Below are 23,280 nucleotides of genomic sequence, written 5' to 3' on the forward strand. Positions count from 1 at the left end.
CCATCCCAAATCATAGGTTTCATACAACACACACCTATGAAAGACTTAGAAATCCAGCTCAGAAAAGTCAAAAATAGCAAACTACATATCCCAAATCAACGGTTTCAGTCAACACACACCAACGAAAGACTAAGAAACCTAGCTCAGAAAAGTCAAAAATAGCAAACTATTCATCCCAAACTATTGGTTTCAGACAACATTCACCTACGAAATACTATAAAACCTTAGCTCAGAAAAGCCTGAAATAGCAAACTATACATCCCAAATCATAATTTTCTGACAACGCATACCTATGAAAGGCTAAGAAATCCAGCTCAGAAAAGTCGAAAATAGCAAACTACACATCCCAAATCATAGGTTTCAGACACCACACACCTATGAAAGACTAAGAAATCCAACTCAGAAAAGTCAAAAATAGCAAACTACATGTCCCAAATCATAAGTTTCACTCAACACACACCAACGAAAGGCTAAGAAACCTAGCTCATAAAAGCCTGAAATAGCAAACTACTCATCCCAAACTATTGGTTTCAGACAACATTCACCTAGGAAATACTAGGAAACCTTAGCTCAGAAAAGCCTGAAGTAGCAAACTACACATCCCAAATCATAGGTTTCAGACAACACACATCAACGAAAGACGGGTGCTCGGGGAGAGCCTTTGAGGGTCTGTGGGTCCCTTGAGTGTCGGTGGTCCTTTGGGAGCTCGGGGGACATTTGGGGACCGGGGGATGGGCTTTGGGGGTCCGGGGATGGCATTTGGGGGTCTGGGTGGGCCTTTGGGGCGCCGGGAGGGCCTTTGGGTGCCTGGGGGACATTTGGGGACCGATGGAGGGCCTTTGGGACCCCTTTGGTCCTTTGGGAGCTCGATGGGCCTTTGGGTGGCCCGGGGATGGCATTTGGGGGTCTGGGTGAGCCTTTGGGGCGCCAGTGGCCCTTTGGGAGCTTGGGGGGCCTTTGAGTGTCCGGGGGGCAGTTGGGGGCCTGGGGGACATTTGGGGACCGGTGGAGGGCCTTTGGGAGCTTGGGGGGCCTTTGAGGACCGGGGGCTTCCTTCGGGGTTGGGGTAGGAGGATTGGAACCCTTTGGGGTTGGGTTAGAGGACCTCACAACACTGTTCAAATGAAACTTGTGTATTATAACGACCACAGAGTTTCACCATTAAATTCTCTTCTAAAATCTCTTCAAAATCTTCTTTTAAAATGTCTCTATCTGTTTCGCCGAAATAGTTCCATAACCTGTCTAAAACGGTTTCGCCCAAATAATCCCTAAACGCAAATTCAGCGTGTTCCTTTGTTATTGGCATCTCTGCGCTAACGCATTTCAAATTAATAGGAAACCTTTTCGCGCGCTAAAACAATTCATCGCTAAGATGTTTCTTGCCTAATTGTTTCCATGTCCTTTGGTTATTAATATCCTTTGGAGTTCGACCAGTAGAACTGTTCCCGAGGCAAAGACATTAATGATTTGGATCTATTCCTTGAGAAATGTTTCTAGGCGAAAATTTTTAAAGTCTGACAGATGATGTCATTGATTGATTGATCTGTCAAGAAAGGGGAAATTAATTTGTTGTTTCTAAGGGGAATTATTGATTCACGATAGGTGAATTGAGGTCGACAGCACAGGTGTTCCAAGGTTGATGTTGTTGTTGTTGTAAGTGCACGCTCTCAGCGAACTTTATGTAAATCAAGTTCACAGGTGTGACTTGTGACAGCACCACGTAGTTTATATTTTTTCAAGTGAGAAAGTTCCTGTTTTTCAAATTTTCACTGACAGAAACCATAAAACATCTAAAATTTGATTATGACAACCAAGCACAAAATCATATAAATAAACCAACACACATATCCATTCAAGACCACATACTTCAATGCGACAAAATTCCTGTTTTTTCAAGTGAGAAAGTTCCTGTTTTTTCATTCTCACTGAGAAAACCATAAACCACGTGGTTAGTACGGGAGTCGGACCCCCATCTCTACTCTTATCCCCCTGCAAACCCGATACAGCGCAGTATACCTTAGGAATCCATCCCTCGAAACAATCCTCCGCCCCAAGTACTTACGCCTGCCCAGTCAGTCCAACCCCCACAATCACTTTACTCAATTCGGACCATCCCCAAACCCCCTCACTCATTTTCCTCCCAAAAATCCACTTCCTTTCGACTCCGTTCTTCTCTGTGCATCCAAGAAGTTACCGACCGGTTCTGGACTCCACCCGTTATTTGCCGAAACAAACCCAACCCCTCTCAGACAACCCCCACCGTACTTCCCTCCCTCAGCATCATCTTGCCCCCCCCCCAACCCCCATATAAAGAACACTCCCAATTTGACTTACTCCCAGATCACCAGGAAACCTTTCTCCCTTCCCTTGCACTTTACCCCCCCTGGCTACCCTACCAGTATGACTCTGGTTTAAGAGTAAGCAGGCAGAACGATCCACAGGTAGCACATCCATGCAGAGTTTCTAAAACTTTAAATAGTAAGACGAATTCCGCCGTAGTTCCATCCCAACTTAATAATATTCCCATAATTTGTTCGCTGTCCTCCTTTTCTCTCAAGCCTGGTCCAGTCCCACCTTCTAATAATACACCAAACCTACCCCCTTACCCACAGCACTCTTCCCCTAAACTTCAACCCCAAATATCTCCCAGCCCTCATCCCGAATGAGATGCCTCTCCCCTCCCAGATCCACGGTCCACCACCCCCCCCCTACCTTCCACAAATAAAAAACAAAAAAATGTTCAAATTAGTAACCGTTTTACCATACCAAACTTGCTTGTTACGAAAGCCGAAAGCCTGAATTTCAACAAATTGATCGAGCTAGAGGCCGTTTGTCAAGTACACAAAATTGATGTAATTGCCATAACTGAGGTCCAAGCACAGAACCCTGATTTATTGAAAATTAATAACTACTCCCAATTCATAAAACTTCGTCCCCATGATCACCCCCTAGGTAAAAAGGGAGGTGGAATACTATTATTTGTAAATAATTACGTATCTTTTTCCTAAATTAATTCATACTCCCAACCTTTCAGATTACGATGAAATCATTTGGGTAAGTGTAAGACCCAAAGTTTTACCACGCCCCTTTAATTTGATTGTGTTTTGCTGCTTCTATTATTCCCCAAATCAAAACGCTGCACAGAGACAGCAATTCCACCAACAACTGAATAGTAGTGCCGACTTTGTCCTATGCAAATTCCTGAATGCCGGTATTTTCTTAGTGGGTGATGCTAATGATCTCAAGTTGAATTCCCTTTGTAGTTCCCTAAACTTAAAACAAATAGTAAAAATACCAACAACAACAGAAAATTCAACCCTTGATTTGATTTACACCAATTTGCAGGCTTTATATGCCCCTCCTGTTCCCTTGCCCCTGTTAGGAGGAATTTACTATTTTTATTTATTAGCAAAGCCTTTTAATAGCTTTTGTCGTACTTTTTCTGTTACTGAGTTCTCTTTTCGCCCAATTTCCAATGATGGCCTTTACACTTTTGGATCTTGGATTACCAATGAAAACTGGCTGTCCCTCAAAGGAAAAAATGACATTAATTTTAAAGTCTCCGAATTCCAAAATCTGATTAAAACAAAATACATAAATTCCTTCCCTGTGAAAAGAGTAAAAACATGTTCTAATGACAAACCATACATTACTAGCCAATTGAAAAAACTAATTAGAATTAAATTGAATCTACTAAAGAGTGGTAAAACATCCGAAGCGAACTCACTGCGTAAACATAAAAAAAAAGAAATACGTAAATCTGCTTCTTCATATTATAAATGCAAAGTCCAGGATTTATTTTCTACAAAGCCAAAACAATGGTATAATAGAATGAAGAAAATTTGTGGGAAACACATAATGATATAGATTTTCATTTCCAAGAAGACCCTTCAGTTACAGCCAATGATCTGAACAGGTTTCTTTCTTCCATAGTTCAGAACCTCCCTCCCCTTTCTTTTGACACTCCGTATGATTTGTGCTCTATCAATTTTCCCGTTATTTCGCCCTTGGATGTAGAGGCAAAAATTAAACCATTAAAAAATGTAGTACATGTCCATTAGACATTCCGATTGTACTAATTAAAGCCTTTGCCGACAACCTCTCAGAGCCTTTGTCCTTACTTTTTAATGAAATTACCTCTACTGGTAAATTTTCAAATTGTTGGAAATTAGGTTTTATTACTTCCGTAAAAAAGAAAGGTAAAAATCAAGATTCTGATGGTGTCCGTCCCATTACTCTTACTCCAGTTTTTTCGAAGTTATATGAAAGCTTTTTAGCTGAGTGTTTGAAAGTAAAAATAATCCCAAATGTTGACCAAAGACAATTCGGAAACCTACGCTCTACATCTACTACCCACTATCTTGTTCACCTTATGGAAACAATATGCAAAACACTCGAAAAACCCAATACCTGGCTCAATGTTATCGCTGTTGACTTGCAAAAAGCTTTTGATTTAATCAACCACAATATACTACTAGAAAAGCTATCTAATGACTTTCAAGTTGACCCTTATTTAATTGGAATAATTGCGTCTTTCCTCTCTAATAGAACGCAAGTCGTGAAATACCTGAATGTATATTCTGATCCCCTCCCAATTTATAATGGTGTGCCCCAAGGGACCCTCTTAGGTCCAATTTTATTTCTTACAATGATAAATAACCTTGGTGTTTATTTCCCGGATAGATGGAAATTCGTTGATGATCTTACTGTCTTAGAGACATGTTCCAAAAATTCCAAAAGCAACCCAATGTACATCTTGGAATCGATATCAGCCGAAGCTCTTACTGATGATATGAAAGTCAACCCTTTAAAGTCAACTGTTCTTACTATTAATTTCCTTAAAACTCCTCCTTCCTTCTCCTGTCCAATCCCCCCTGAAATGTCCGTTACCACTATGAAATTACTGGGCGTTACCATCTCAAGCGATTTAAAATGGGATTGTCATATTAATGATATCTCAAAACGTACAAATGCCATATTTTCCCTCCTTAAACTCCTTAAAAAAACTAAATGTCCTAAATCTCATTGATTCAGCATTTTCCTCTCATTTGTACGCCCAACCCTTGAGTACGCCTGTCCTCTTTGGCATCCGTGCATCTCCATTGAATGGTCGGACAGAATAGAGGCAGTACAAAAAAGGTGCCTAAGAATTATCTTCAATGAGGGTAAAGTACCTTATATTTCCCTTCTTAGGAGAGCTAATCTTGTCACCCTTAAGGAAAGGAGAGCAAAAATTACCTTGCCTTTTGCTAACAATGCCTTTCATAACCCTCAAACAACTCCCCTTTTCCCCGGTCAATATTCACCCCTTCGACCCCGCCTCCCGCGCTCTGTGTCAACAAAAATCCCCCTTCTTGCCCCAATAAGAGTTTGCACGGAAAGATATAGAAGAAATACTTTTATCCCTTACATAGTTGACATTTTCAACCACTGAATCTCCGCTGCCCCCCCTCACTCGCTCTTTACCTATAGTTATTAATTCACTGCCCTTTTTGTAAATTTGGGGTATTTATATTTTTGTTTTTTAGTCTACATCTAAATTGTTTTTTTTTGTTTGCTGACATTTTAAGTTTATATATTTTTTATTAATACATTGTACTTATAATTTTATTAGTTTAATTTTTACTTTGTTTTTAATATTTTAACGTATTTGACACTCACCCTTTTATAAGTTGATGTTGTTGTTCGATTGTTTGTTTTTGTTGTTCTTTTTTCGCTATATTTGACGCTAAAGTACAAATTCGGTACTTTTGGGCTTGTGATAGCCACTTTTTAGCAATAAATCTTATCTTATCTTAATCTTAGCTACTAATATGTGAAAATAAAATTGTTTGTTGCCGGATATCTGCATTAAGTTAGTATGTAGCTTGTTAGCAACTTGTCACGACCAATTTCAGTTTGCTAAAGCTAGAACGACAAAACGACTAAGACTGTTTTTGGCTCATCCTCTTGTTCTAGTGACATGTCTGCTTTTTACCCACGCATCTTAAGCCTTTTCGTGATTTGGCCAGAAAAAAACAGCATGCAATGCAGCAGAGTCAATTTCTGCTTTGAGAAGGAAAAGGCTATGGTCTCATTCCAAGGAACGTGCCTCGTCCATACTTTAATTATACGCCTAGGCAGGTATTGAAAAAGTTCCAAAGCTGCCAGTAGCAGAGTTCGACAGTATTCCAAAGGCTGCCAAATCTGCTTACAAATTTCAAAATCTGCCAACAAATTTCACTAGGCCTTGGAAACTACCAAGTAGCATTACTACTATGCTACCCCACTTTTTCCACGGCGGCGCCTAGGAATTATCCTGTACTATTTCCTGTTTGATATTGATGTTGTCCAACGGCGTTATCTTAGTGCAAGGAAGAGCTTAACACCACTTACATTTGAATTAATTCTTGGAGATGGATATTTTGGGCAAAAATACACATCGTACATAAAATATAAAATTTATGGGACTAACATCGAGTCCACTTTACTAGGTACAAGTGCAGTCCTATAGGTTTTGTAATAATAGAATAATTCGAGAGTGTTTCTGATCCTCATTTAGTCTGGACTGGACTGCCAATTTGAATAATTAGCAGGACTTATTGACAAGAGAAACGAGGCGAGTCTCTTTCATAAGATTGCAAAAGGACTAGATTTTCTAGGAACGTTGTTAAACCTTGCTCCAACTGACTTGTGAATAGAATTTGTTTTATTTTGAAACAGCATCTTCCTGAAGAGACTAAACAATGAATTTAGTTTTGAACCTTTTTTCACAAGAATTTTTTATAACTTTCTCACTTATAGAAAGCAAAACTAAGTTTAAAGGAGAATTTTCTGTTTATCTTTGATGCGCTACAAGATAATCTTTAATTTCTTCCAACTTCATCCTGTGTTATGGTAGACAAATTCGCAGTAGGATATTCAGATTGGTGGAAATATGCAGGGAAAAAAAATTAACAACATTTGTGAGGAAACTAAAACAGTGGATGGTAGTTAATATGGACAAGTTTGTTGTATTACACTTATCCGTTTCTAACGGAGAGTTTTCAGCCTACCTTTTCTGGCGTCTAAAATAATTGATGAAATAAAGCTACTAGGAATTCATACGACTTCTCACCTTTGACAGCAAAAATAAGTCAGTTGTATGCTAAAAAGAGAAAACTTGGAACTTTTTTCATTGAAAGAGAGATGTCTATTGCATCATTTGCACTTTACTAAAAAACAAATATATTTTAAACATTTTTTTCCAAGTATAACATTGAAAAAAAAAATACTTTTAAACAAAATCTTGAATTGCTGAGATTTCCAGAAATTAACATCATTATATATTAAACATTCAGTGACTAATCTCCTCTCAGTTCACTACAAACTCCTGTTTGTAGTAACATATATTCGTTTTTAGTTTGACTTGAATATTTTTTTTTAATTTCCACTGGTTTTAGAATTGATTCATTCGTGATTTATTCATATTGGTTTTAGGATTTATTCATATCAATAAATATTATCTTTATATTTGATTTGATTATTTATTTTAATTTCTGTTGGTTTTGGATCTCATTTATTCTTTGATAACATTTTCTGGTCTTTTTAGGTTTAAATTATCATAGGACTTCATTTCTGCTCGTCTAAGTTTTAATATGGCTCAATACTTTTCTCTGAAAAACTTAATCAATGGTAATAAAACGGATTTTCATTTAATGTTGCCAGGATTGATATATCAGATAGTTTAAACACAATGCGCTTGGTCAATAAAATTTATTTTAATCCAGGTTCGTTTTGATGGAAACTGACACTATAATTCTAAAAGTCGTTCTTATCGTTGTGCTTGGTATATTTACACAAACCAAGTACTTCGTTTTTACTCGATCTTTCGTTTAAGCTGACAACAAGCCAATCAAACTCTTGCCATTTGGAATTTTGGTGTTATGGTGAATGTTCTGAAATCTAGTTAATGTCGATCTTCGCTAGTGAATGTTCGAAATTCCTTTTTCTCTGCTTCAATTCAATTAGCTTTGCGAGTCAGCTTTTTCAGTCTTAAACAACCTATGATGGTAAAACTTAAACTTAGGTTAGATTATATTAGTTTAAATTATGTTTGGTTAAGTTAGATTAGGTTCAATTCGGTTTTAATTATTAGAAATGAGCTAAAAACATAATTTAAGCTAGCCTAAACCAACCTAGCCTCGTCTAACCGAACAGAATCTACTCTAACCTCCCATCATCAAACCTTGCATTAAATTGAAAAAATTGACTGACAATGGTGACTAAATCCAAGGAGAAAAAAAAAAGTATTTCAGACATTCACCAGCGAATGTCGACTTTAACCAATTTGCACATTTACCATAACATCAGCACTATAAATCTTAACACTCAACCAGGTTGCCTTGAGGGTGCAGTAAGAACCGTCAGTCCTATAAAATTTAAATAGCAGCTCTATCTGAAGCTAGGTTGAGTAGGTTCAGTTCATTGTACGTTGATAATTATGAAGTATTCTTCTCTAGAAAATAGCAGAGATGGGAAGCAGGCGCTGCCTTGGACATTAGTAAGCAAGCAAAGAACCGATGCTTCAGTATGTAGCCTATCTGAGAACGAAAGAATTCTTAAGGCTTGATTTGCAAGGTCTAAATCCACACTGACAATCATTGCTGTTTATGCTCCCACAAAGGAATCTGATGATGCTTTTAAAACTGTTTCTACTAATATATAAATGATCTAGTCAATACATTACCTAAGCATCATGTTCTAATTGTGTATGGCGACTGTAATGCTAAAGTTGGTTGTAAAGCTATGCACCTGATGTGCTGGACTGGCTTGGTGGTAGTAAAAAAGGTTACTGAGGCATTTGATATTCAAAGTCATTGCAACAGAAATGTCTGACAAGCTTGCTGTGTTATTCTTGCCTGTGATGGTGTAGTGTGTGCAGAGTATGGCTAAACAAAATGTTCGGTTTGTGAAAAAGAAAACGGTGAATCAGTATTTGGGACGTAGGTGTGCCAGCAGTATTACTGTGGCACATACTATGATCCAAATGAGAAGAAATATTGAGACCAAAGCCATAGGCTACTCTCACAGCCTACAATTGTCTGGAGAGACTCAAGGTCAGAAACACTCCAAGTCGATACTACCTAGACCTCAGGCTGACACACAGGGAGCAGAGTGAGAGAAGAGGCATACACCACAAGCTTAGCCAAGCAGTAATTATAAATATAGGCAAAACCACCTTAATCAATAAAGCTGGTGTACTTCTGGGTGCCTTCTTTGTCCAAGTATACGCAAATCAACTTAGCCGGTTAATGCTGCCAGGGAAGTATACCAGATTTAAACAAGTTGTTTCAACACTCTAGTCTGTAACTAGGGATAAACGAAAACTTAGTAATACAACTAGAGAAATTACCTATTGATATCAAGTCATAAAAGACACAACATCAAAAATACTTTTCTCGAGGGTTTCCACTCGAGGGTGTGCACTTTGGCATGCTGACTAATCATGGACGGGAGGTTGACGCGAGGTAGCCACCTCACTATAAAAAATATACAAACTCTTCACTTATAACTGTCTCAGAGCTAAATTCATTCAAAAGACGGGAAAGTCTGCCTAGGCAAAGAGGATGACTGATATCCCAGCTGGATTATAAGACTATACTTAATTAGCTTGTCGCATCCAAAGACCTGAAAAAGTTTACAACAGAAAAGGGGAATGCAAGACAAAGAAAAGGAAGAATAATGAAAAGAATAAGAGGATATTACCTGATAAATAATTGGAGTTTCCCAGCCCCAACAATCAGTAACAGCTCTTGGAAACTTATGAAGGATTGCAAAGAATAAAATATTACAATGGAGATGTATCACATCATGACAGAAATCATTAGAGATTTCACAAAGCCAGCTTCTTCTATAGAAGGCAAACATAGACAACTATTTATTATAAAAGAAGATACTGACCATAGGTAGAAGGAATACTTCAACGAGATTCTGACCTTCTCGTGATACACAACCATCAAGACTTTTAGAATGAATCACTACTTTTGTAAACTTGAAATGAGGACTGACTCCATCAGCTTATTCAAAGTTACACAGAATTATATAAGTTTGAAAGTACACAGCCTGATTTTTGGTCATTCTGCTTCACCATATTCTCACTAAGATTTGGAAAACTAAGAACACCTCCACTTACTAGAGAAAAAGGGTCAAGCCATTTAAGAAAGATAGATCGACCAACTGTGATAACTGTGGGGTATCCCTCTAGAGTCAACAGGAAATAGATGGCGTGATAGATGGTGATAGAAGTGATAGATGGCTCTCGCGCCGTTGAGGCTGCAAGTCATTCTATCCTAGTTTAACTTGTTCAGTGCCTTGAAATACTCCTCCCTTTGCGATGAAAGTGGTATTAATAAAAACTGTATTAATAGTGCTATTCTTTGTGACTGAGGCTGCTGCTGAAAACTGGATTGATCAATGCAAAAAAGGTACTTTCATTTCTTTTGCTGGTTTGGCGCCATCTGTCATAGCCACACTCGTCACACTAAGAATTTATAAAAATATAGATGACATTCCCTTCGTTCGCAAGCGAACAAGAAGAGGACGCAGAGGTGGCAGAAAGAAATTTAAGATTGACGTGTTAGTCACCTACGGACGATTGGCCAGCCAAAAGCCTAAGCGTGAGAGGTGTTTAGTCTCAATCCCGCGCGTGAGCCTACCGCCCCGGCTGATCCCTGACAACAGTGATCCTACCAATGATTTCGGGTCTGATTGTCCTCCAGTATTATCGCCGCAGGTTCTCTCTTGTAAACACCAACTTCCCAACTTCCTTCTGAGCAATGTCCGCTCACTAACGAATAAAGTAGATGAGTTAGATGTCATTCTACGTCAGAATAACATCCATATCGCCGCAATTACCGAAACATGGCAGCTCGACGAAACAAGTGGAAGGATGGCTGGTTACAAGGTTTTCTTGAACACTAGAACAGACAGGATTGGCGGAGGTGTTGCCCTGTATGTATGCGATGATATCCCCTGCAAATATTTAGATAACTTCAATGACCCTGACCATGAAGCGATCTGGGCATTATGCAAGCCAAAACATTTACCACGAGATGTCTCTTGCATCATTATTGCAAGTATCTACTATCCTGAAAGTGCCAAGAACAGACGGCTGTTGGTATCCTACCTTCAATCTACGTTAGACACATTACGTCAGCGGTATAGCCGCCCGGGCTTCATATCAGCTGGTGACTTCAACCAAACAAAGAAACAATGGCTTGCTAATACACTGGGTATGTCACAAGTGGTCAAGATACCCACCCATGTGACCGGGAGTACCCTTGACCTTATTCTTACAAACATTGCTCCATATTACAAAGACGTGTTTTCGAACGGGCCATTGGGCAAATCGGACCATCACACTCTGCTGATGAAGGCAAAAAGTGAAATCAGGAAGCTTAAGAAAATAAAAGTACTCCGGAGACCTATCACGAGGTCTGCTATTAATACGTACGGAATGTGGGTCGGTAATCACTGCTTCAGCGAAGTATACAACGAAAGCGATGTCAACAGGAAAGCAGAAATATTTCAGTCCCTACTCTATGAGAAATACTTAGAAGTTTTCCCGGAAAAGCAATTTGTCGTGAGCGAATCTGACAAGCCCTGGATCACTCCAAAAATAAAACAGCTGAGTCGCAAAAAAACCACTGTAAGGCAGTCAAGTGGTGACGCAACGTCGTTACGATTATTAAGAAACAAAATCGTTAGCCTTTGTCGCGAGGCAAGAAAGTCCTTCGGAAAATCCCTTTTGGACACTGAAATAAAAAAGGATCCCCGTAAATGGCACCGTCTAGTGAGGCAGATTGCTGGAAAAACAGTATCATCCAGTATCCGTATTCTGAACGATGATGGGTCACTCGTGAGTGCAAATGACGTCAACAATTACTTTACTGACATTTGTACATCCTTTCCTGCCCCAACTAACACTGAAATAGAGAATCTACTGTCAATATGCCCTGACGAAGGTGAAATCGAAATAGTTGAGTATCAAGTTTTCAATGAGCTGAACAAGTTGTGTCCATCCAGTAGCTCTTTTCCTGAAGAGCTACCTATAAGGTTAATACGAGAGTTCTCTCTTTTCCTTGCCAAGCCACTTGGACACATCATCAGCGAATGTTTCGCCCAGTCAACTTTCCCGTCGTGCTGGAAACGCGCATTTGTGCGTGTTATATCGAAGACTAAAACACCCAAATCTTGCAACGAGTTACGACCGATATCAATCACATCTACCTTTGCAAAAGTCACCGAGTCATTCATCCTGCGTGAATTGCTCAAGCAAACGCGGGAAAAGATAGACCGTTACCAGTATGGCGGCCTCAAAGGTTGCAATACCTCGATATACCTCGTGCGCCTAGTTGACATTATCTTTAAGTGGCTTGACAAGGGCAGTACCTTCATCGACCTAGCTCTCGCCGATTTCACGAAAGCATTTGACCTGATTTGTCATCTTACGGCAGCAAAAAATATGCAAGCAATGGGCGCACAGAAGCGGTCTCTTGCAATAGTGATGAGCTTCCTTCAGGACAGAACGCAGTGTGTATTTCCATTGTTTGAAGGTGACTTGATCTCATACTGGTCTAAACTTACCTGTGGAGCCCCTCAGGGTACAAGACTTGCTGGTTTCATATTTATCTCCCTCATCAACTTCCTCCTTCAGAATTTCGAAGAGCGACTCAAATTCGTCGACGATTCATCACTTTTCCTCAAATACCTCGTGAGAGAAGGTGTAATCGAACGTCAGTTCAACTAGACCCTTCTGGCATCCTTCTCTGAGGACTGTGAACGTTACAAGTTGACACTGAATGCAGACAAATCAATGATCCTCAGGTTTTGCCCCTTAAAACGTGATCTGGAATTCCCGCAAGTCCCTTTCCCTATTGTTCCATCTGCAAAAATCCTCGGAGTCACATTATCGATGGACTGCACATTCACCGAACACGTGGAGAAGGTTATTAAGGCTGGCAATGCATCACTTCAGACCCTAGTCCTGATGCGCAGGTTTGGCTCCGACACTCAAAGCCTAAAAAATGCCTATATTACGTATGTGAGACCTCTACTCGAATATGCCGTCGCTGTCTGGGGACCTTTTGTCCAGAGCATCCACTACCTTTGCGATGACCTTGAATCTTTGCAGAAACGAGCTGTTAACATAATCGTTGGTAACAGAAGTGACGACTACAACAAACTCTTGCAAGAACTGAACCTTGAATCTCTCAGCGACAGACGATTATCACTGATCATGTCCCTCGGCAAGTCACTGCTATCTTCGCCCCATCACAGACTGATCCTCCCACCTGATGCTCCTGTTAACCAAAGAACCAGATCCCAGTCGAAGCTACAACCCCCTGTCTGCAGGACCAACCGCTACAAAAACACGTTTGTGCCCTTTTTCGTTGAAGCATACAACAAGACTTAGTGTTATTTGAATTCACGTGTTAGTGTTTTTATAGTGTTCTTTGTATTTTTTTTTTTTTCTTCTCATATTGTTGTAAAGACGACATAAATTAGCCATGGCTACGCTGTTCGATCCTAATAAACCTATGTCTATGTCTATGTCTAAATAAAATACTCTGCCAAGTGCTGTTGAACCACATTCAATCTAAAATTTATGCAATACTAAGTGATGAACAACATGGTTTGAAGGCCAGGTATATCATGTACTGATTTTACATTCAGTTTGAGACTACTAATTGAAGAAACGAACAAATAGTAAATGGAGTAAATAGTAAATAGTAACTATTGTTACTTTCATCAATTTTTGGAATCCACTCAAACCAGTTCACAGAGACTCACTGTGGAGAACTCTGCAGCATTATAGTTTCTCCAATAGAATTGTCAATTCCATTGCTAAATCATATGAAGACCAGAAAAATGCTATGCAGACTGAAGATGAGAACCTTACCAATTGGTTCTGGGTAAATTCTAGTGTCTTACAGGGATTCTCTGTGCTGATATAAGTATAGATGCAAATAATGAATAGCAAATACAGGGACTTGTCAGACATATCCTTGATATTCAATAGACATGCAGAATCACCAAAACCTTTATCAGGAAAAAGATGAAACAGCCACTTGTGATTGATAAAACTAAAAGCTGTCAATGGCAAAATTGAGGGCACATACTTACAATGGGGGAAGACCACCTACAACATGGTGTTTTGTGTTGGGTCCCTCCTAAAATCAGAAGACACAGAAAGTGACACTTGGACATTATGTTGAAAAGCTGGCTACATTGCTGAGGTTATCCCTGAAAAATATTTAGTCCAAAGTACTGGAAAGGTCAACATGGAGATGCACTGTTGTCACCTTGTGCACCAGCCAGCATAGGAAGGCCAAAGTTTAAGTAAATTTTAACTTGAAGCAATTGTTTTTTTTTTTTTTAGTTGATATGATGTCTTTTACTAAAACCTGGCCATCAAATTGGCCCCTGATATCACACTAGATGTCTGTTTTCCATACTAATCTTACCATTTCATTTATCTTATTCATGTTTTTACCTAATTGAGTTGGTAAAACTGCTACATTTACTGACTCTTCATCTTTTGCTTGTCTGATTATTTTATTCCTGCCTGTTATAGAATTTAAGTGGCAAGCCAGAAAACATCAGTGCTTTACATCCCAGCTTTACTAATTCCATTTGTTTTACTGAATCAATATAAATATTGGATCAAGGAGAGGGGTACTGTCCCACCTCATAAATGACACCTAAGTTCCTAGTTTCAGATTTCAAGAATATTTTACATACATTTCTTCTAATTTGACAAAAGCAGTTCTTAAAGATAAATAAAACACTTATATAAAACTATTACTAGTAGCTATAGATTGCTCTGATGTAATATTTTTTGTCACTAAGATAGCTGGCAGACTGTAACATTAAAATATCAATAAATATTTAGAAATAAAATCACCTTTTCCACCAACTGTCACTTTACTCAGAGCAGATGACCCAGCCCATAAGATCAAACATATTGGTACCAGGATATTTACTGCTATCAGTTCTTTTATAGCCATACTGGATCCTTGTTAGTGAATAGAAGCTACAAAGAAAATAGCATTTAACAAAGTGTTTTGGAAGCAAAGAAATGATTCTTTTAAAGGAAAAAAGAAAAGTCTTAATGAAAAGACAATGAGACAATAATTGATAACTGCAAAACACTAAAAATAAGGAAAATCATACTAATTCTACAATCAAGTGATCACAGAACAAAGTTAGATCACAGCACTACGTTGCCTGAGGCTAACACAAGAGTGCATATTTTTCCCTCTACCTCTCTCTGTTCAAGACTTCATTCATGTAAATATCAACAGAGTAAAAAAAAAACAACAAAAAAACAATCATAGCAAGCTAGCCTATCTAAACATAATGATCTCATTTTGTCATATTAAAACTTAATATGAAAAGATATACTTCATGTCAATTATCAAACCTTGCAAATATTCCTCCCAAGTGCATATTTGGAAAATGAATATCAAATATTACAGTAGTAGTCTATATAAGCTTTTGTTCCAACAGGTGGGAACCTCATTGCATGTTATGATACTCCTAGCAAAATGTAGGCTACATATTAAAGAGACTTACTTGCAATGCTCCCACTTTTGAAATGGCTAAAATATATTCCTTCACTTTCAAACAGGAAATACTTTCTTTAAAAAAAGAAAAGAAAAAAGAATTGGAAATTATTAAATTATGTCCTTGTATGATGCTTTTAGATTCAAATTCAATGTTTGAGGTAGGATATTATTTATTTCAAAAAGTTGACTGTAACAAGTCCAGATGGGCTGAATTCATATTTTAGAGTAAAAAAAGAAAAAAAAATCCTTAAAACAATTATATCTTTTCATTTCTCCATAACCAATTTGGGGCTCATGATTAAAATGTTATAGCATATGAAAGTAATATTGTAATAGTGAAAATCATAAAGGTAGTCTAAATATTTTGTGACATTTTAGTGGAAGCAATTCTGGAAATCTAATCAATAGAAATCTTTATATTCTGATCTTTAGTTTAGAAGCAGGATAAACTTGACTTTAAAAATTTCAGACCCCCTCCCAAATAAGATTTGGAGGTGTTATTATCATTGCAGTACTGAAATACAGATATTAGCTTAAACCTGAATATAAACAGCAGGGCTTGAACAGAATGGCATCCCCCTCATGTTTAAAAGAAACTTGTCTTTGACCAAGTTGAAAAATTTAATTGTTTAAAGGAAATATATTTAGGTCAAACCAGAGAGTTGGTAACAAACTGTAAGTGAGGAGCAATTCAGGCCAATAGTGACCATAACTGTAAAAAATGGAATTTTGGCAACAATAAACACATTGAAAGAATTGATTTTTATGTTGATTCCAAATGTATAGAAATCATTAAGTTTAATGCACCCATCAAAAGTTACAAGCATGAGGATATTTGCCTAATTTTTGGAAAAAGAGGGAAGCACCACCAATAAATCAAGGGACCTTAAAGAAAATAGCACCATCAGATTCAGTAGATAAGAGAACCCTACTAAAGAGATTTCAGGCCCCTATCTGCAATAATGTAGAATTTTGTATTTTTGCCAGAAGAGAGATCATGGATGTGTTTATGTTTTTTTCTCCAAGGCTGGTGGTATTGAACCCATGGTACTAGAAGACCAGAAGAGGGCTCATTTAAATGGAAATCAAAGTTATAGTGACTAAAAGGATCAGAGGGCAACTAGTCAACCTTCCATGCCCCTTTTTCCTGAAATACATTTTATCAAAATTTTCAGAAAGACATATTGTCAGCATACTTGGAAAGTCCTACAACTATTCCTCTGGGGATGATATGATCCAGCAGAGCCTCTGGGGAAAGGGCAAATAGAATACACCCATTGTTTACATACAGTACTTGTTCTTGAGAAATATACAGACATTTTTCAGGAGGAGTGATGATTTTAGCCAGGGGGCTATTTTCAGTGGGGAGATTTTTCTGTTGAGATGGAAGTTTCTTGGCAAATCTTCCAGGGAAAATTTTACCTGGGGGAAATTTACCAGAATTCATAAATGTGATTTTTCTTCTTTTTTTCTGGGGGTGGGGGAAGGGGGATTTTCCACAGGAGAAATTATCTGTTGGGGGAATTTTCTGCAATGGAAAACTTTCCTTTGGGAAAGGAAGATTTCTGAGCAAAATTTTCTGATGAGGGAGGGATTTTAGGCATGATTTAAAGAACAATCAAGAATTAATTAAAAAGTTTTTTTTTTCAATTGAATGTAAGGAGAATCTTCTAGAGCAAAATTGTCTGCAGGTAGGAAACTTCCCTGGGAGAGTTTTCAGCAAGAATGGAATTGTTTTTGTTTTTTGGGGGGGGGGGTCCCTAGGTGGCACAACATCACAGTTTATGAAATTATAGGTACACACGTTTAAAAAAGATGAACCCTTTAAGGGCTTAAAATTGAGTTTTTGAGTAAAGCAATTATTATTTTCAGAAAGCACATGAAAAAGGTAATCAAGTGGTATGTCCACCTAGCCTAAGCATAGTTTGTAGCTCAGTAATGTAAACATCTCCAATATTACCCAGTCCCCTCTGGAGGGGGAGAAGTACAGATATGTACTTCAAAATACCTTCCCAGAGGACCACTAAGGATCTGAATCCATTTCAGGGAGTTTTATTCACCTAGTTCAACTTCTTGGCAAGAGCAATCAAAGCTCCTAGGCTAATTTAGAATTTTACTGTAGTCCACATTTAGAGATGATACAAGTAAGTAGTCTAGCCTATTTTAGTGACTTTTTCTGGAATTTTATACTGTTTCCTTCAGGAGAGTGGAAGTTCTGTACTACTACATTTTTCTAAGTTGGTGAAAATGATCTGAAGAGCAATTTTACCCTGGATAACTTTAATTCCAGTAAAATTCTACTTTAGCTACTTTTGGCTATCTTGGAAAGGGGTTAGGTTAGGAAAATGAAACTTTTGGGGATGGGTTTATAGGCTAAAGTATGTCCCAGGAAGGTATTTTGAAGTACCTACCTCCACTCCTTTTCCCTCTAGAGTAGTCCCCGAAGCCGCGCCACGCCGACATGACGGCGGCGAATGTGTGATTTAGTATCGGCGGCGGCGCGCCACCGATTTTGGACCGGCGGCGCGCCACAGCGCGCCGATTTTTCTGGTTAAAAATAATAATAAAAATTCCACTTCACCAAGCACGTTCAACCTCGATTTTAGTAAGGATTTTTAAATGGTTGGCTAAAAACAAACAAGAACAATATGACAAAACAGGAATTTGTTGGGCCATGAGGAAAGTGTTTATGTTCAACGTCAATCAGACCAAGTATAATTCTCATTTTTAGCCACTAGACCCAGGGAAACCTATGTTGTGTTTATGTTTAACATCGCATTGTTTCTATAAAATCCCATGTTTAATCATTTCCTTCTTGTTAATAATTTGGGCTAATGTGTGATAACTTTCAAAGTTTGAAGTTTAAACATCTGCTGTTCATCAAATACATACGAAAAGAAGTGAAAAAAAAACAAATAACAACATCAAAAAAACACTGTATACAAGTCAGATACCATGGCTTAACAACACCAACAATTTTAAATCAGCAGCTACATCACTTCAGTTACAATTGATGTAACAAAAGTGAGTTTGTTCACTCTGCCTGGAGCCATTGATCTTTTTGCAGTCCTTATCAGTCCTGTCGTGCTAAAAAGCCGTTTAGCTGGGGCACTTGTGGCCGTTACAGCCAGAACTTGACTCGCGGGATCTGATACTAGCATTGGACCTTGGGGTCCCACAGAATGCTGCAAATGGGCTTTTTCTTTGTATCTGCTAAAATAAGTTGTTTTTATAAGGGAGAACAAAACTGCACCTTTACCATAGGGCTCCTGCACCCTACACTACAGGAGGAACTAAACTGCACCTCAACTAAAAAATATAAATGTTTTTACTTTTATAACTTTAATAAGTCAAATAATATTAACATTTTGATTACTAAATATTAGCATATGTTTATAAACTGACAATGCACATTCATTTGTATTTTTTTCAGTAAAGTGCAAATTATGTTCTGGCCTTGGGAAGGCATAGGGGTTTTGAGCCCAACTTATGTCAATTTCTGCTCATTTTGGGTTTTACTCAGTTATTTATTGTAATTTCTGTTCGTTATGGGTTTCATTTATTTATTGATGCTGATTTGTGGTAGTTTCATGATTGGTAGATTATTTGATTTAAATTTTGCTCATTTTTTGTTTAATGGAGTTCTTTACTTTTCTTTGAAAAACTTATTTTGTGGAAACAGTATTTTTTTAATTAATTTCTGTTCATTTTGTACTGATATAGTCTTTTCAGGGAAAAAGGAAATAATACTTTAAATCTTTTTGGTTTTTTAAGAATTTATAGTTTGACCTGCTATTTGTACGCTGCAAAAAAAAATTCACCAATTTTTAAAAATATAGACCCTTTTAAAAATCTGGAAACAAATAGTAGTGTTTAATTTAGTTTCATACCTCCTCTAGTTGACCTGAAACTGCAAACTTGATAACATTCGCAAAAAAATTTGTTTACTTTCTTTGATAGCTTGGATACACTTAGGCTATTTTGATTTGGTCAAATTTTAAGAGCAGAAGAAGCCCCGAAAGTTTGAACATAATACCCTCAGTCGTTCTTGGGATACTGTTGAGATGCCTTATTGGGAATTAGCATTAACACAGTGCATTTTTATTTAATCTTTTGACTATTAAAAAGGGCATCAGCCCTTTCTATTTTCAATCAAATGAGCCCTTTTCTAAGTTTCTGCAACAACACCTTCAATACAAAGTGCCCTGGTCTAAACAACAACAACAACAACAAAAATGATACATTATACCCACATCAATCTCTACTATAAAAATGTCAAGCCTTCCAATCACTTTCAATTATTAAAAAGGGGACTAGGCTTTTTGATTTCCAATCAAATGATCCCTTTTTGAGTTTCTACGACAACGCTTTCTATAAACACCATATATGCCCCCAGGGCATAAATTACAACCCTTACCCTAAGGGCTGTGAGGGTGGTTGTCATCCTCTGAGACCTAATTTCCAGAACTTTCAGCTACATTAAACAAAATGGCTATCTCAAAATTTTGATTGGATGTGTTTCGGGAAATGGTGGGCATGGACAGGTGTTAGTTGCCTTCCAATCATTTTCGACTATTAAAAAGGGCACAAGCCACTCCAATCTCTTATTGAATGAGCCCTTTCAAAGTTTCTACAACAACTTCTTTGATATGAAGTGCCCTGGTCTAAAGGAAAAAATAATAAATAATACATTGTGCCAACATCGTTCTTATATACCCCCAGGGCATAACTTAAAACCCTTGCTCTAAGGCTTGTAGGGGAGTAACCTCCTCAAAAAACATATTTTCCCTCTGGAAATCAGTTACTCTGAACAAAATGGCTATCTTAAAATTTTGATTGGATGTGTTTGGGGAAATGGTGGGCTTGGAAGGGGTGTTAGTTGCCTTCCAATCACTTTCAACTATTAAAAGGGGCACTAGCTATCCCAATTTCCAATTGAATGAACCCTTCTCAAAGTTTCTACAACAACTCCTTCAATACAAATTGCTCTGGTATGAAAAAAAAAATAAATACTACATTGTGCCAACATTGTTCTTTACTTAGGCAGCACAATTGTGCTGTCTATGATAAAATCCTGAATTGCCTAATGCTCTTTTACCTACCTCTTTTCATCCAAAAAATCAGACAGAAAAATTAACAGAATTTTAAAGTGGAAGGTAGAATTTTTGTTTCAAGAAAAATTTCTTCTTCTCCTTCCTACAAACCAATATACATGGCAAGCACAAGATAACAGTATTTATCTTTAAGAAACAGATTAGCTAGGATGACAGTTGAAGCCTGGATGTTGATATCGACAACCAAAAAATAGAAAAAAAACACGGCGGCATGTTAGTGATGCCGCTGCCGATAGAATCAGCGGCAGCGTCAGCACGCTGATGCAAGCTCGGCAGCACGCCACCATTTTTTCTGCGGTGCGCCGCAGACTTTTTGGTGCGGCTTTGGGGTCTACTCTAGAGGGTCCTGACCTTTGATGACCTTTAAAAATCTCTGTTTTATAAAAGTGAAACCTTGCAAAATAGATCACCTGCTTAAATGAAGTACAACAAAATTTTTTTCAGCTTCACAACTTTGCTCAAACCTAATTTATAAAGTTTAAAGATAAGTAGGCTAAATACTTTTCCTAAATTTTGAAAAAAAAACCCACTGATATGGCTTAGAATTCTACTCAAATAACAAGAATTGCATTTTCAGAATTAATGCCAGAGAAAAAGAAACTGATAACTGAAAATTAAAGTAAAATGTAGTTTTTTTTCAAATTTCAATAGGTATAGACCTGTCATGTAGGCAAATTTCAGGACCTGGTAAATATATACCAAATCATATTATTGAGTAACAACTAAAGTGAATATACTATTTGATGCCTTTTTTTATGCTGATTACAAATATAATAATCATTTCTATCAGAAACAAATTTTAGACCCCCTCCATGAGCATAGGGAGGGGGGCAGCTACCCCCTAGACCTTCAAATTTACATTAGATATGGCTGAAAAAGCAGATGGTTTGGAAAAAGCAGTTGATAAAACTCCATCACACTATTGAATGCCCTCCCCCTAGACAATAGGCCCTATGCTGCCTATGCCCATGCCCCCCCCTATAGGCTATATATGCCAATTCAGGGTATATATTTCTACATTAGGGGGGTGGGGGCAAATTTTATTTCTGATGTAAATGGGAGGTAAGTTTAAACTTTACCCTCAACCCCCCCCCTAATGTAGAAATATATACCATGAATTGGCATATATAGGGGGCTAAAATTCATTTCTGATAGAAATGATTATTATTTTTGTAATCAGCATAAAAAAAGGCATTGAATGGTAGGCCTATATTCACTTTAGTTGTTACTCAATAGGAGGCTAATATGATTTGGTATATATTTACCCAGGACCCTCTAGAGGGAGAAGGACAGGAGGTAGGTGCTTCAAAATACATTACTGGGACATACTTTAGCCTGTAGACCCATCCCAGAAAGTTTCATTTTCCTAACATAGGAACCCCTTTCCAAGACGGCCAAACGTAGCTAAAGTAGAATTTTACCTCAATTTCTACCACAGCTTAGCCTAGTCAAATGTTTTTGAAGTTCACACCCAACCAAAGTACACAAGTTTTTGTTGGTTTGTTCTGTGTTAATTAAACAAAAAACAAAAATTTTACAGTATTTCCTTTAGAAGAGTGGAAGTACTATACTACTACATTTTTCTAAGTTGGAAAAAGTATTCTGAAGAGCAATTTTACCCTGGATAACTTCAATTCCTACTGCAGCTTAGTGTAGTCAAATGTTTTAAAAACTTATGCCTAACCAAAGTACACAAATTTTATTGGTTTGTTATGTGTAAATTCACCTTGATTAAACAAACTATAACTGCAAATAATGAAATTTACCTATTACCTTTTAATTAGCTTCCTATCACCATTTCATACTGTCAAAAAAATACTTCAATTATAGGTCACGTTATTAGTTTTTAAGTTAAAATGCGTACACGGTTGCCGTTCTGAAAATTCAGAGTCTCGTTTTCAGGTTCATGGTTCGTTTACACATTGCGGAAATTCATGCAGATTTAGCAATCCGTGCGGGAATTCCGTCTGCTTTCGTGCTAGAAAAAATCTCTAGCTTTCCGCAACGTTTTGGTCAAATCAGGACGGAATCTTGGCAAGATTTTTAAATGAATAAAATCATGAGTATGGATTATCAAAAACTACACGATCTTATAACTTTGGTTCAAGACTAATCCAGATCCTGCGCACCCAGGTTATAAGAAAACTAAGAAAAAAGGTGTCATTTGGCTCTCTATTGCTCAACAGCTTTCAGAAGAGGGTAAGAACATAGGTCATGCTGTTGCAATAATTTGAAATATTTGCCTTAAAACGCAGCGTTATTTCAGCTATAGTTCGAACAGAAACGGACGGATTTCCGCAATGTGTAAACGAACCATCAGCGGGTTCGAACACAAGTTGTTTCGTTTAGTGCATCAAGCGTTTTCACAAAGCGGGTTCTCGAGGAAAACACGGGGTTGAAACTTCGTAGCTGAAAACGCTTGATACTGAGGAATAGAATTTCCCCCTAATTACTCGGACTATCTGTCTTGGCTTTTTCTACAATTAGCCATGTCTTGATGCCTACTACAAAATACTTGATTTTCAACTCAAAATTAAATGTTTGGGAACCCAATGAGCAAACTTCACGGGCTGTGA

The 23,280-nt window shown here is 37.8% G+C and overlaps 1 protein-coding gene across 3 annotated transcripts in view; it reads right to left on the minus strand.

Annotated features, from left to right (window-relative positions):
* LOC148951349 (transmembrane protein 19) overlaps positions 1-22,588 on the minus strand; it is an 84,039-nt gene extending 61,451 nt beyond the window's left edge. For all 3 annotated transcript variants that reach the window (XM_089090812.1, XM_089090810.1, XM_089090811.1), the window contains exons 1-2: positions 22,478-22,588; positions 14,927-15,055 (exon numbers count right to left, since the gene is read on the minus strand). In XM_089090812.1, the coding sequence (XP_088946938.1) occupies positions 14,927-15,029 (103 nt within the window). In that variant the 5' untranslated portion in view covers positions 15,030-15,055; positions 22,478-22,588. The remainder of the gene's footprint in view (positions 1-14,926; positions 15,056-22,477) is intronic.
* Positions 22,589-23,280: the final 692 nt, after the last annotated feature.

Source organism: Artemia sp. Qi Xiang Cuo, chromosome 6 (assembly GCF_049724085.1).
Source record: "Artemia sp. Qi Xiang Cuo chromosome 6, ASM4972408v1, whole genome shotgun sequence".
Taxonomy (NCBI): Eukaryota; Metazoa; Arthropoda; class Branchiopoda; order Anostraca; family Artemiidae; genus Artemia; species Artemia sp. Qi Xiang Cuo.